The sequence below is a fragment of the Pleurodeles waltl genome, chromosome 10 (assembly GCF_031143425.1).
Source record: "Pleurodeles waltl isolate 20211129_DDA chromosome 10, aPleWal1.hap1.20221129, whole genome shotgun sequence".
In the NCBI taxonomy this organism is placed as follows: domain Eukaryota; kingdom Metazoa; phylum Chordata; class Amphibia; order Caudata; family Salamandridae; genus Pleurodeles; species Pleurodeles waltl.
The window spans coordinates 804,909,269-804,923,557 of record NC_090449.1 but is presented as its reverse complement, the minus strand read 5'-3'; the positions used below and the strand labels follow the sequence as shown (position 1 = coordinate 804,923,557).

Here is a 14,289-nt window from a genome sequence, read left to right as displayed (position 1 = left end):
GATTTTTTTGTTGTTGAGCTCGTTATTTAAATATAAAAAACAGGACTGAGCTAAGATTTTACAAACAAACCTGACTAGATGTGATATGGAATTGTCTTCGTTACACTGTGAGGTCGCACAAGCACACCAAATAATAAACCACTTTACTCACAACTATTTAAAAACATTCTACTGTAATAGTTAATGAATATGCAAGGTCACGATAACAAACCCCCTTCAAATCCTTGCATTCTCTAGAGTGCCTAACATCTTTAAAAAGTTGGGAAAAAACAATGGTCAACACAAAGGCATATTATAAAATTCAACAAATCCACACACCTGAAAACCTTCCTTTCCAAATTACAAAACGATCCAGCTGGTGCCTACCATTTTACCAAATTATTTTTTGTAAAAATTCCTTAATCAATCAGTCAGGACCCGATAGGCTACCCAGGCACTTGCATGTCCTGGAGGCTTATACGAACACTAATTAAAAGAAATATCCCCCTGGGAGAATTATCATGCTATCCACCACTCAATTCTCTTCTCATACACTCAATCACTCAAATATCAATCTTAATAAAGAAATGTCAAAATTTAATATTTAATATTTAATAAATAAGCCAATACACAAAAAGAAACATGAATCAATTGGCCACTGTATACCTGTTTTGGGACAGCAAAAAAACAATAGACCAGGCATGGTCTCCTGCATGTGGTCTCCCAATGTGTTTAGGCCACAGATTATACAGAGGTCCCCATGGGGCCTGTTTGCTTTTTTATGATTATCCATTTTTAATGTTTCTTATTGTGTATGGGATTACTAATATGCACTTTTGATATTCCTTTATTAAGAGTGATCATCTCATCTCAGAATATCCCCCAGGGGGTTATTTCTTTTAATTACTGTGATATGGTGCCCTGTCCCCTTGGGTGGATAGGTTACGGGGGCCTTCTCTATCCCTTTTTGGGGCTTTTTCGAACAGCCAGGTCTTGAGGGCCTTTTGGAATTCCAGAAGTGAGGTGATGGTCCGGAGGTGCGTGGGGAGCCTGTTCCAGGTTTTTGCTGCAGTGTGAGGGAAATGGGGGTGTCCTTCACTTCTGCTTCGGTAGGTCCAGGAAGTATGGGCAAGTTAAAAGGAGGCAAAGTAGTCTTTTCAACGGTTTGTGGAAGTTCAAGAGGTGGTTAATGTACGTGGGTCCTTGGTTGTGTAGCTTGAATTGGCATCTCTTCTGTATGGAGAGCCAGTGGAGTTACCTGGTGGGGTGTGATGTGGGTTCATCAGTGAAGACTGAGGATTAGTTTGGATATGACATCTGTATGGTCTGAAGTCTGTGTAGGAGGTATGTGTCAGTTCTCACATACAGGGCATTGCCATAATCCAGTCGGCTGGTGATGAGGGCTTGTGTCAGGGTGTGTCTCTTGTGCAGGAGTAGCCACTTGAAGATCTTAAGTAGCATGCACAAAGTAAGGAATCAAGTGGAGGAGACGGCGTTGATCTGTGATTTCATACTGAGCTTGTTGTCAATGATGATTCCATGGTTTCTAGCATGGTCGGAGGAGTGGGTGTGGGCCCTGGATCTGATGGCCACTAGGAGTCATTCCATGTGTTGCTGCTAATACCAAAGATCGGTACTTCCATCTTATCTGTGTTCAGCTGGAGGCAGTTGTTCTTAATCCAGTCAGCGATCCTTGTCATGGACCTGTAGAAGTTGGTTCTGGTGGTGGAGGGGTCGTTGGTGAATGAGAGGATGAGTTGGGTGTCATCTGTGTAAGAAACCATGTTGAGACTGTGGGATCTGATGATGTTGGCCAGTGGAGCCATATATGTGTTGAAGAGTGTGGGACTGAGGGATGAGCCCTCGGGGAGACTGCAGGATCTCCTTGGGTTCAAAGGTGGTAGGTGGATCCTCTAGGTTCTTCTGGTGAGGAAGGAGGCGATCCATCTGAGCACATCCCCTTGGATTTTGATGTGGTGTAATCTTTTGATCACCATGTGGTGGTATACAGTGTCCAAGGCTGCTGAGAAGACAGGTAGGATCAAAGCTGCTGTTTCTCCTTGGTCAAGGAGAATTTGGATGTCGTCGGTGGCTGAGATCAGGGCAGTTTTGGTGCTGTGATTGCTACAGAAGCCGCATTGGGAGGTGTCAATAAGCTGGTTCTCCTCCAGGTAGGTTAGAAGTTGCTTGTAGATGGTAATTTACAGTACCTCCGTTGAGAATGGGAGCAGGGAAATTGCCCTGTATTTCTTGGGTTTGCTAGAGTTGGTGGAGAGTTTTTTGAGTAGTGGTATTTCCAGGCATTAGGAAATGTTGCACTGATGATAGAGGTGTTCAGCAGGGTTGTGAGTTCCTGGCCGAAATCTTGGTTTCCAAGGTTGAAGATGTGGTGCGGGCAAGGGTCTGGAGGAGCTCCTGAGGGGATGTATTTCATGATGGAGGTGATGTTGTGGGTGGAGAGGATGTTCCAGGTGGTTAGTGTATGGATCGTGTTGGTTACAGCGGTGGTGTATCTATTGAGGAAGTCCATAGGTTTGGGTTCGAAATTTCTGTATATGGATGTGATCTTGTCATGGAAGAAGTGGACGAGATTGTGGCACAGCTCCTGTGAGGGTGTGATGTTGTTTTCGCTTGCAGCTGGATTGGAGAATTGGAGGTTGAGGGAGATCTTGAAGGCTGCTCTTTTGGAGGCATTTTTTCTAGTATGCCATGTCCTCTCCAGCTGTTTGCTGTCTCGTTTCACTGTTCTGAGTTCTTGGGTGTCTCTGCTTGTTGCTCTTGATGAGGATGATGCTGTGGGTGCAATTGGCGATCCAGGCATTGACATTTTTCACTCCCTGCTTGAGGTTGGTGTCAGTACCTGGGTTGGAGGTGCTGAAGGCTTCTGCCCAGCTGTTATCTGAGATTTTGTTTCACCTCAGGTGGAGGGAAGACTGGTCATCATAGTGGTAGAGGTGCGGGGGCTGGAGTTTCTGAAGTGGACAATGGAGTGATGGGTCCATGTTAGTTCTTTAATATGGCTATATTTAGCACGGTTTCTGGAGGTGAAAATGGGATCCAGCGTGTGTCCTGTGGTGTTTGTAGGGTCGTGGACTTAATCAATCAATTGACCTCATCCTCCATTGACACATTAATATTATATGGGTGACACTTTCTATATTCCGGTCAGTGCCACTTTTCAAAATTCTTACGGATCAGTTGTTTGAGTAAACTTAAATCATCTAGTGACAATGTCCACTCCTTCTAGAAACAGAGCAACCACTATAACCAGATCAACAGCTTTAGGATATTCCTTTATGATGCTTTCTGTTTGTCTCCAAACTGTGGGGGGTCATTATGACCTCACCCAAAACAACTGCCGTATTCATGGTGGCGGTCAAAACACTGACCGCCAGTGACCCTGGAACCCTGCCGGCCAGATAATGAACCTTTCTGAGAGGCAGCAGGTAGAAAAATTGTTTCCCCCCACCGGCTCTCAGAAAGGCTCGGCCGGGACATTGAAGGCGGCTCCACATGGAGCCACCGTCAATGCCTTTGTTCGGCAGGTGCAGTTGCACCCATTCGGGCAGTGACCTGCGCAACGGGGCTCTTCACCGGGGCCCCTGCACTGCCCATGCAAAGTGCATGGGCAGTGCAGGGGCCCCCAAGGGTGCCCCGGGGCACCCCCTCCGCCAGCCTTTTCCTGGCAGGATATCCCACCAGGAAAAGGCTGGGGGCAAATGAAACATTATCCACAGGGTAGCGCCGCTACCCTGGCGGATGGTGTTTCATCCCGCGGCCAGGCTGCCTGACGGCAGGAGGCTGGCAGAGGGTGACTGCTGCCGCTGGCGGCGGTCAACATGTTCATTATATGGCGGTTCGGCCCGTCATGCCGGCTGGCGACTTCAGTTGCCACTGCCGACATGGCGGGACGAACTGCCATGTTCAAAATAAGGGCCTGTGTGTTGGAAATGACCACTTTTTGGATGGTGTATATCAAGATTTTATGTTTTGTCTGGTTTTGCTGGCTATAGAACTGTGTGCACTTTACCTAAGCTAGCCAATGGTAAAGTGCCTTTGCTTCCCCTTTGAACATGATGAAATTAGAGGTAAGCTAGAATCCCTGGGCTAGCCACGTGTGAACGCAGAGTCCTCCCAAGCTGTACTTGATGTTCTTATTTCTCTGAGATCCAGCTTTCCTCCTGTTCTGATTTGACTGCTGGAGGTGTTGCAGTCTTGGCAAGGTCCTTGGCTGATATGGAGAGCCTGGGCAGTTGTGTACGGAAAATGAGCAAAGATCAGGTGCTAGCTTGCTGCTTCTAGGGGTCTTTCTCTGGGGGTGCGACGGAAATTGCTACTCACAGGGAAAAGAGGAGAGCCTGGTGGAGGGCTTGCCGGGAGGCATCAATACAGACGAGAGCTGCCTCAGGCAATCAAGTGTCATTCTTTCTTCTGTGGTGGCACAGCAAGGCCTTTCATCCCCGATGCCTCCTTTAGATAAATGATTTCTACATAGGGCAGAAGATGGTACACTGTAACTGAGTTGCAGACCACCGATCTTCTGAACACACAATTGCAGCTTAATTCAGTTAAAGGGGACTGCTTGAATTTAATTTTAAATATTGTTAATAAAGTGGCTCTCATTTATCTTTCCTCAGCAGCTGCCGGGTTCACGGTCTGCAGGATGGTGACAAGCCCTTCTGCAAAAGGTGGGGCAGGATTAACAATTGCTTGTCATTCCCTCAGCCCACAAAGAACTGGGTGAAGAAGCTCCCTGCTGGGAAAGTGGCTATCAGTATATTGGAGATGCTTCAGAATCGAGTACTTCCGACAGATCAGCTGGATCAAATGTCCTAATTCCCTTGCCTGAGGGAGACAAACAGAAGCAAGGTGGTAAGACTCAGGGAGCAAAACTTAATTCACATGATGACTTTGGCTCAGCTTTGCCTCCCCTGTGGGTTACTCTTGTTACTATATAAACTCTCCCTCAGAGGACTAGTGTGATAAACACATATTAGCTCTTAATACTATCTCAGTGGTTGACCTGGATCAGGCAGAGCTTCCCCCCAATTAATCTAGCAATGTTTACTCTAAGTATCAGGTGGCGGCATTGGAGGTGGGATGTGCACCATACTCATCAACATCTTCCTGATGTATATCAAATGAGTCTCCACTGGGGGAGTAGTTATTGTCCAACTGCTGGTGGGGGCAGGGTAGCTGGAGACAGGGTAACCTCAATAGATGAGGTGCCTCTGGAGTGGTTGTCTGTGAAGCTGCTGGGGCAGTGGACCCTCATGGCTCTTTAGGCCAGGCCCTACAGCAAGGGAAGACCACATGTAAGGATGATTTGGTCTTGTCCCATAGCTCCAGCTTACAGAAACTTGTCCGATACTGACAATCAAGTGCCTTACCCAGATGGTTCATGTCACATGGCTGGGGGAGGGACCTTAAGGCCATGTTGTTCCCTAGCGGTGAGGGGATTTCTGGTAACAAATTAGCTAACAGTAGGATTCTGATGGCTAGGATTGGACCCATCACAGTAGCCCAGATCAGAGATCTGGTCACTTCTGCTTTCGCTCAGGGGATTCTTGACCCTCTAATCTCTAAGACAGAGGAAGAGCTGCTCTGGGACCTGGATGGCCTCGAACAAACACCTACAAGCCCTCTACCTTCTGGGCAAGAAACATTCACATCTCCTATTTTCTCTAATTTGTCTGAAGACACAGGTGGCCTTGAGAAAGCTATCAAGGAGTATAGATATTCTTTACACCTGACTTGCAAATGTGACAAGGCTCTGCAAGAATTAGTTGGAGAAAGTATGTCTGCTATTCAGAAGAATGATTCTCAGTTGGAAAGTCTCCCGTCTAAGGTGGAAGCCATTGAAAATTGATTCTGAAGGAACAATCTCTTGGTTAATGGTATCCCTGAGGGTTCTGAAGGTGACAATTCTAGAGGGTAGGTTGGTCATCTCTTTAGAGAAGTCTTCCCATCTTTACATCACTGAGATATGAACTGTGTGTTCCAAGGGCACATAGTTTTCCATCATCTTCCTAATAAAGGAGGGCCCATCTGCCACCCCTGTGTCATTCTCATCTTTGGCAATTTCATATTGTGGCAGGCAATCTTCCAGGCAGATTGTCCTCAATCGCCAATCAGTGCCTGTGGTGTGTAGTTTTTTGTATGGTCTGTCCTCTGCCATGAAAAAGTGGTATGTCGGTGCAAGCTATGTGAACATATTCCATCCCTTCAGAGCATCAGGCAGTAGTCTCTCTCATGGAGCCAGTTACATTGCAGATTAAACGTGAAGGACAATTGTATTTTTGTTATAATGCTGCAAAGGTTGCTGCACTGCTACCAAGTGGCAGCCAGCAAAATGATTAGTTGCACCTACTCGTCTTGAGTAAATGAATTGGTTGAATCTATATTTTGCTGTTTAGGGTTTTTTTTATTTTTCATTTGATCATTGTAATCCAACCATATCCTCTCTTGAAATTCAATTGTGGAGAACACGTCTTCCTTCTTTTTCTTTATTCTCTCCTCAGTATATGTTGGGTCTCTCAGTCCTTGAATCTTTTTGCTTTCAAAGCTATAAAGGGAACACCTTGGGAGGGGGTATCAGTCACTGTGTTTACCTTTTGGCTGGGATAAGCCCAGTTGGTTGGGGGTAATGATGGCACATTTTTTGGGCTTATATTTTATATCTTAGTGTTTTGGGTCGGGGGTAGGTTGTGTTCTTTTTGGGGTGGGTGGGATCACTGTCTCAATCTTGCGTAGAAGGCATTCACCTTCTTGGAGCCCTTTTCAGCTATAGAAGGTTGCCTTTGCCCCCTGGAAGAATCAGAGGTCCAAAAAAGGTGGCCAGATGTATCATGCATTTTGCCAGATGTATCATGCATTTTTGGCAGGAATCAGATGTATCAGGGCCAGATGTATCATGCATTTTTGTGGTTGCAAAAATGCATTTTGGTATGTATGAATTCCAATTTGCGATTTGGTAACTTGTTACCAAATCGCAAATTGGAATTCAACTACATATCGATTCAGAATTAGGAAGGGGTATGTCAAGGACGTCACTTCCTAATACTGAATCACAGCAGTACGTAGGAATGCTTCGTGACCGAAATGCAGTCGTAAAACATTCACATTTTACCACCAACTTCAAGTAGGTGGTAACCCATCTGCAAACGGGAAGAGGACCCCAAGGGACTTCTACCCCTTAGTGAATGCATGGCAAAGCATTTTTTAAGAGTAGGCAATGGTCCCCTGGAAAAATTTGCTTTATTTAAAAGCAATGACAGACGTGGTCTGCTGAGCCGAGCAGGCCGCCATCCATGTGATTTTAGCATTTCCTAATGTGTCACAAATTGCAACCAACCTCATGAATATTAAGGCAGTAAGTCGCTTTGCCACCCATTAGGAAACTGAAAATTAAACTCCATGAGTTTCAAATATTAGAAAAGTGATTACCTAATTGCGATTCATGGGGAATCGCAATTAGGTAATCGCAATTTAATAAAATTATACATGAAGTCCGAAGGTAAAATTCTGCGCTGGGAAAATCTGCCAAAATTATCCATCTGACAAGGGACCATCAGTGAGTGCAAAATTAATTTTTTCTCAAACAGAGCTTTTCCACCAAAACACATCCACATCATCGGGGACCTTATCCTGTGGCTATGCAACATCGTAGAGCCCTTTTTGGTCACGGCCTGCTCCCTTGCCACACTGATGATTTTTGACTTCCATTGCAGAGTCAATGTCCAGGTGTAAAAATTCTGACATATTCAAAGATGGTTTCTGTGTCTATCCCACGCTCCACCCTTAATTTGTGGCTGGTATTGGTCAAGTGCAACCAGATGACCGTAGTTGGCCCTTAATGCTTTTTTGCACTATTTTGAACCTTAAACTTTAAGAATTCATAACTCCAATTCATGTTTTTGGATTTCTCTTTTGTGTCATTGTGGGTCAGATGTATGTAGGTTAAAGTTTGTGATTTCCTAATAGCGAATCTTAGAGATTCTCTATTAAGAAATCACAAACTGCGATGTACAGTGTGTTTAACACTGTTAGTGATTCACAGTTGATCGCAAAGGTCCTGCCTCATTAATAATCATGAGGCAGGTCGCAATTTGCAACCCTCTGTGGATAGCTACAATCACAGGAATGGTGCCCTGCTAGGGTCAGCAGACCACCGTGTCTGTGATTGCTTTTGCATAAAGCAATCTTTTTTTTGTGATGCAGCCCATTTTTCCTAGAGGAAAATGGGATGCATTACAAAAAGAAAACTTTTTTTTGAGTAGGCAGTGGTCCATTGAAGTTGATTGTAATTGTGGATGTTTTGTGACCTCATTCTCAGTCGCAAAACAATCATACATGACCCTGCGAGTCGCTTTTAGGAATGGACTCCCTTGGCACACCCAATAGCGAGTTGCCGTCCCTGTTTTGTGAGTCATTAACAGGTTACCGAGTTGCAAAATAGGGATGGTATATGGCCAGAAGCCCTTTACTGGACCGATTAGCAGTTTGCGACCTTTAAAACTGCTTTATACATCTGGCCCTGTATGTATTAAAAAATATTCTATTTTTCTGAGTTGGTTTGAGGTTTTGTTTGATGCAATGTACAATCTGCTGTATGCTCAAATTCAATTGTATCTATAGTAAACTGTTCCACAGGGTTTTGTAAATAATGGTCCTCAAATATGCCTATTATTAGTACAAGTGACCTCTGTTTGAGGAGTCCTGAACAATACCTCATGATGCTCTCTTAAATTGGCAAAATATTATGGCAGATTTCCATCTATATATTGGACTCTAGTGAACAAATCAGGATTTTATAAGGCAACATTTGCTTCTGATGAACATGTATAGTTGTCCATGTCAAACCAGTCTAGATTTGTTATTCTCATTGCATAAAGCAGCAAAACAGAAAGACACTCATATATAGTTGTGTACTATTGCATTCAGTCACCAATTTTATAGTTTCTTTCGAAAGATGCAGTGATTAAAAACTATGTATTTGCCCTCTCTTGTTGCAGTACAGGTTTAAATTATATTCTCAGACGTTTTGATAATGAAAAATGCTATGTGTTGTTAATTTTGTGTAGCCAAATTGCGAAATATGCCTAATCATGTATTATTTTTATTCCCAGAAGCATGGAAAGCCCTGAAGCTACGTTGGTGTATCAAAAGTACATGGAAATGTTAACCTTACTTGACCAGTTTGAAGAGGAGATCTATGAACAATGGAAATCCCAAGTGGATGATATTTGCCAGTTTAACTTGAATCGTCCACTAATTAAACGAGTACCAGACAATAATCTTCTGGCTGTGAACTTTGACCCAAAGGTCAGTGTATTCCATTAAATACATTGTTCAAGACAGGGCAAGGATCATTAACTACACTTAATTTGAGCTAGTGAAAGTATTTTGCTATCCCACCACAATAAACTAAACAGTTTTTAGTGGCTTACAGTGGAAGACAGTCTAGAGGAGGAAAAAGAGAAAGAGGACACTTAAAGATGCCCTAATTATGAAAGATTTTCACAGACTTCTCAAAAATTGTATGAATCAAAAATGTCAGGACTATGTGTGAAACAAATCCCAAAATCCTAAACATTGGGAGAATAGTTAACAAATTGTTGAGCTTCATAGGTAGGGTAATTTAAGTTGTTTCAGAAAAGGCAACACACAATGGTTGCAGAAACACAAGGGGAAGGAGACAAAACATTATTAAAGCTTTGTAATTCTATGAAAGTGCCTATTTTTCCATCGTCATTCCATTTCTTTGTGGACTGATGCTCCTGTTTTTCTGTCTTTATGCACTGGGGCACTGCTACCCAGGCCCAGAGCATGTGCTCCGACCCCCTAAAACATGTAAAATTGGCTAACACCTAATTGGCATACTTAAGCTTACTATAAGTCCATAGTATATGGTACACCAATAGAATTGAAAATGGACTACAGCACTACAATGACACAAGTGTGACCAGGCAAAAGATGGCTCTAGGCCTACCATAGTGGTACAAAGGCCTGGATGTGTGGAGCTGTTTTATTCAGCTGGCAGGAAGACCAGTTGTGTAATGCCCAGGAACTGTATTTACTTCACAGGGACCCATATTGTCACAAGGAGACATCAGATGACATCTGTGCAGGCCTTTTTTTTATCTCACCAGTCAGGAAGGCACCACACCCACTGTGGGGAGGGGAGCATCCCCCAGAAATGGTTTGGAGTGACTAAAGATGAGTGGAATGCTTGTTATCCTGGTTACTCCTCTGTGAGGACACACATGCTCTGCACAAGGAGTTAAGGGGTTTCCATCTGTTTGCAGTGGGGCACTCAGGAACTATTACAAAAGTAAGTAGGGTTAACTCTGTCAACTTTTTCCTTATAAATTAGAAAGGGGTCAAGAGTCATCAACACCCACAAACTAGTGCAAGGTATAAACGTGGCATCCTCTGGCATTCTCTTCAGAAAACTAATGGGCCTATGAAGGAGCAGAAGGGCCTCACCAGCTGTTTGAGACCTATGAGGAGACTTGAAGGACTGGATCTGCTCTCAGTCGTACTCAAGACAAAGAAGTGGACTCCCAGCGTCAGTTGGCTGACCTCCTGCAAAAACTATAGGGCCACAACATGGCGCAAGTGGCAGTTTCTAAGAAAGCACCCAGCTGACCAGTTCCAACTGGACCTGCCTAGAACCTGTTGGTGGCCGCTGCTGGAGTGAGCCTTGTCCCAGAAGAGCTGTTCCTTTTGCTCTGGGACTGCTGGCTGTGTCAACCTTGACTTCTCCTAACATACCTGAAAACAAGGTGCTAATCAAACTCTGGGAAATTAAACAGCTGCAGAGGACATGAACCAACATATGGAGGCCCATAACTCCAACATAAGCACTCTAACAGGGGTGCTGAGGGACGTCCATACAACCCTGAACAGGGCTTTTCCCCAAAATCTACCCCTTACTGTGGGCCAACTACATCAAGCCTGTAGGAAAGTGCCACTGTGGGCGTGGTTACCCCCCACTTTTTGCCTGATATTGATGCCAACTTTGATTGAAAGTGTGCTAGGATCCTGCTAACCAGTGTTCTTTCCCAAAATCTGTAATTTTGTTTTCACAATTGGCACACCCATGGCACACAGTTAACTCTCTTGTAAAAGGTAGCCATGGTAACAAGGGCCCTGTGACCAGGGAAGATCCCCGAGGTCTGCAGCAGGTATTATGCCATCCTGGGGGACCCCTCACCAAACACATGCACACTGCCTTTGCAGCTTGTGTGCTGGTGGGGAGAAAAAGGCAAAGTCTACATGCACCCCTCCCAGGGTGCAATGCCCACCAACCACTGCTTGTGGCATAGGTAAGTCACCCCCCTAGAAGGCCTTACAGTCCTAAGGCAGGGTGCACTATACCACAGATGAGGGCATAGCTGCATGAGGAATATTCCCCTACAGTGTCTAAGTCCGTTCTTAGACATTGTAAGTGTAGGGCAGCCATATGGAGTATATGGTCTGGGAGTTTGTCATTACGAACTCCAAAGCTCCATAATGGCTTCACTGAATACTGGGAAGTTTGGTATCAAACTTCCCAGCACAATAAACACATACTGATGCCAGTGTGGAATTTATTGAGAAATGCACCCAGAGGGCATCTTAGAGATGCCCCTTGTATGTTAGCCAAACTGCTAGTGCAGGACTGACCGGTTTTTGCCAGCCTGCCACTTTCCGACAAGTTTCTGACCACATGGGGTGAGAGCTTCTGTGCTCTCTGTGGCCAGAAACGATGCCTGTCCTGGGTGGAGGTGCTTCACACCCCCCTCCTGCAGGAACTGCAACACCTGGCAGTGAGCCTCAAAGGCTCAAGCCTTGGGTTATAGTGCCCCATGGCACTCCAGCTAGTGGAGTTGTCTGTCCCCAGACAAAGCCCCAATCTTGGCAGCAAGTCCAGTGGGAAAATTAGGGAAAACAGGGAGGAGTGACAACCCCAGCTAGGACCACCCCAAAGGTGTCCAGAGCTGAGGTGACCCCCTCTCTGCATAATCCTCCATCTTGGTGTGGAGGACATGGACCAATAGGGTTAAGTTTGTGTCCCCCTCCCCAAAGGGAGTGGACACAAGAAGGGTGTAGCCACCCTCAGGGACAGTAGCCATTGACTACTGCCCTCTGACCCCTGATCCAGGATTTAAGGACCTCCCTGAACCCAGCTCACCAGATTCCTGGCGACCTGACAAGAAAGAAGGACTGCTAAGCAGAACCCCCTGCAGTGAAGGATGACGCAAACTGGCTTGGCCCCAGCCCTAACTGCCTGCTTCAAACAACCTGCAACAAGAAGGTGACGCATCCTGTGGGACCAGTGACCTCTGCCAAGCTCCAGAGGACTGCCCTGCATCCCAAAGGACCAATAACTCCTGTGGACAGCAGCCCTGTCTAAGAAGAAACTACTACCAATGGACTCAAGAGCCTCCCCGGATCCGTGAGTCCAGACCACCTGTTTTACTTCACTAATGACCGAGATGAAACACTCATGCACTGAAAAAAATCTCTGAAATGCACTTCTTAGTCTAAAGGAAACATTTATTAATTCACTCTGCAAGGTTTTTAGAGATTAGCATGCTGATAGCACACATTTAAAAATGGTCAGAGCAATGAAACGAAAACATGTACAAATGATTGTCCACTGCAATATATACAGCAAATATATGTATCTACATTACAATGCAAAGCAAATAATTAATTAAAAATGCATCACCATGAGGCATGGGTAATCTGCATCATATTCCTCCTTATCAGCATCAGACCACAAGATCCCAGAATCGATTGTGGAGAGAAAGATCAATAATCCTCACAGGAAGGATGGAACACCTCAGTGTCCTGAGTATGTCCAAGATCTGAGTCACTCCCTGGTCCTTCTGGTCACGGCCTCTTATATACTTTAAACAAACAAGAGATGAGAATTCTAGAAACCTCTTCCCACTCCATGAGTTTATTATAAAAAAATGCTGGCTACTTTAGGTTAGTTTTGAAAAGAACATGTTGGGAATTGGCCAAGATCCCAAGGTGTCCTCTATCAAAACAAAACCGTCCCCATCTGTACCATAAACATCAGTTTAGTACATTCTTATTAGCCTAAGCCCTGGAAGAGAAAGAAAATGCAAACATGCAGAATGAAATCATGAGCACGCATGGAGCATGGAATACTACTTGCAGCTTTTAAGGTGGCAGTGGTTAATGCTAAAATAAAGTCAATGGGCAAAATGAAGTTGGTGGTCACTAATGTGACAGTTTGCTGCTAGGCTAAGTGCAATTTGGAGTCCGTGCTCAAAACACAAATATCATTACACCACCCTGCATCCGACGCCTCTGCCAGTGACCATGTGGCCCAACCAGCTAGAGAGAGTCCCTAGACGATTGTGAGCAAGTGCCTACCCTGGGTTGACCTCTCAACCCCTCCATGACGACACCTGCTGAGGGTATCCTGAGGAACCCCCTGACCGCCAAAGCTCCGGATGAAGATATCTGACACCTAAAAGACCACTGCACCCGCAGCCCCCAGACCTTGGAGAACCCGACCTCCAGTGCAGCTACATTTAGCAGGTGGCCCTCCTCCCTGTCCAGCCTGTGGTTTGGCCAAGTCAACCCACTGGAGCTATCCTGCAGCATCTGAGTGACCTCCTGGGTCCCCTCATAGACCAGCATTGGAAACCCGATGCCTTGTTTGCACCCTGAACCCGGCTGCCCCAGTGCCGCTGAGGGTGTATGTTTGGTGCCTACTTGTGACCCCCCAATGCTCCTCTAAAACCCCCAGGTCTGCCCTCTGAAGTAGCGGGTACATACCTGCAGACAGGCCTGATTCCGAGTACCCCCAGTCTCCATAGGAGACCATGTTAAGTTTGGCACGACCGTGTTGCTGGTGGTGGGTGTTTGGGGTTAACTTGAACCCCAACCTGTGGAGATCCTAACCCCTGGAGACTGAAACTGTAAGTCAAGTACTTACCTATAATTCGTACTAACTTTTCTTCCCCCCAGGAACTGTTTCTGAAAATTGCAGTGTCAAATTTTAAAACCGATAATTGCCAATATTTCAAAAACTGTATAACTTATCAATTTCAAACAAGTACTATTGATATATGTGTGAAATACAAATCTGTTGAAGTACTTACCTGAAACTTGAATCTTGTGATTTTAAAAATAAATTAAGAAAAGAGATTTTTGCTATATAAAAACTATTTGTCTGGAGTTAAGTAATTGAGTGTGTACTTCTTCTATTGTCTGTGTGTATACAACACATGCTTTGCACTACCATCTGATAACCCTAACTGCTTGACCACTCTACCACACAAG

At 45.0% G+C, this 14,289-nt stretch overlaps 1 protein-coding gene across 1 annotated transcript in view; it reads left to right on the top strand.

The window, feature by feature from the left end:
- The window catches only part of DNAH11 (dynein axonemal heavy chain 11), a 2,866,633-nt gene that overhangs the window by 665,363 nt on the left and 2,186,981 nt on the right, over nucleotides 1-14,289 (top strand). Inside the window, exon 12 of the mRNA XM_069211469.1 lies at nucleotides 9,108-9,303. Coding sequence (XP_069067570.1) covers nucleotides 9,108-9,303 — 196 coding nt within the window. The remainder of the gene's footprint in view (nucleotides 1-9,107; nucleotides 9,304-14,289) is intronic.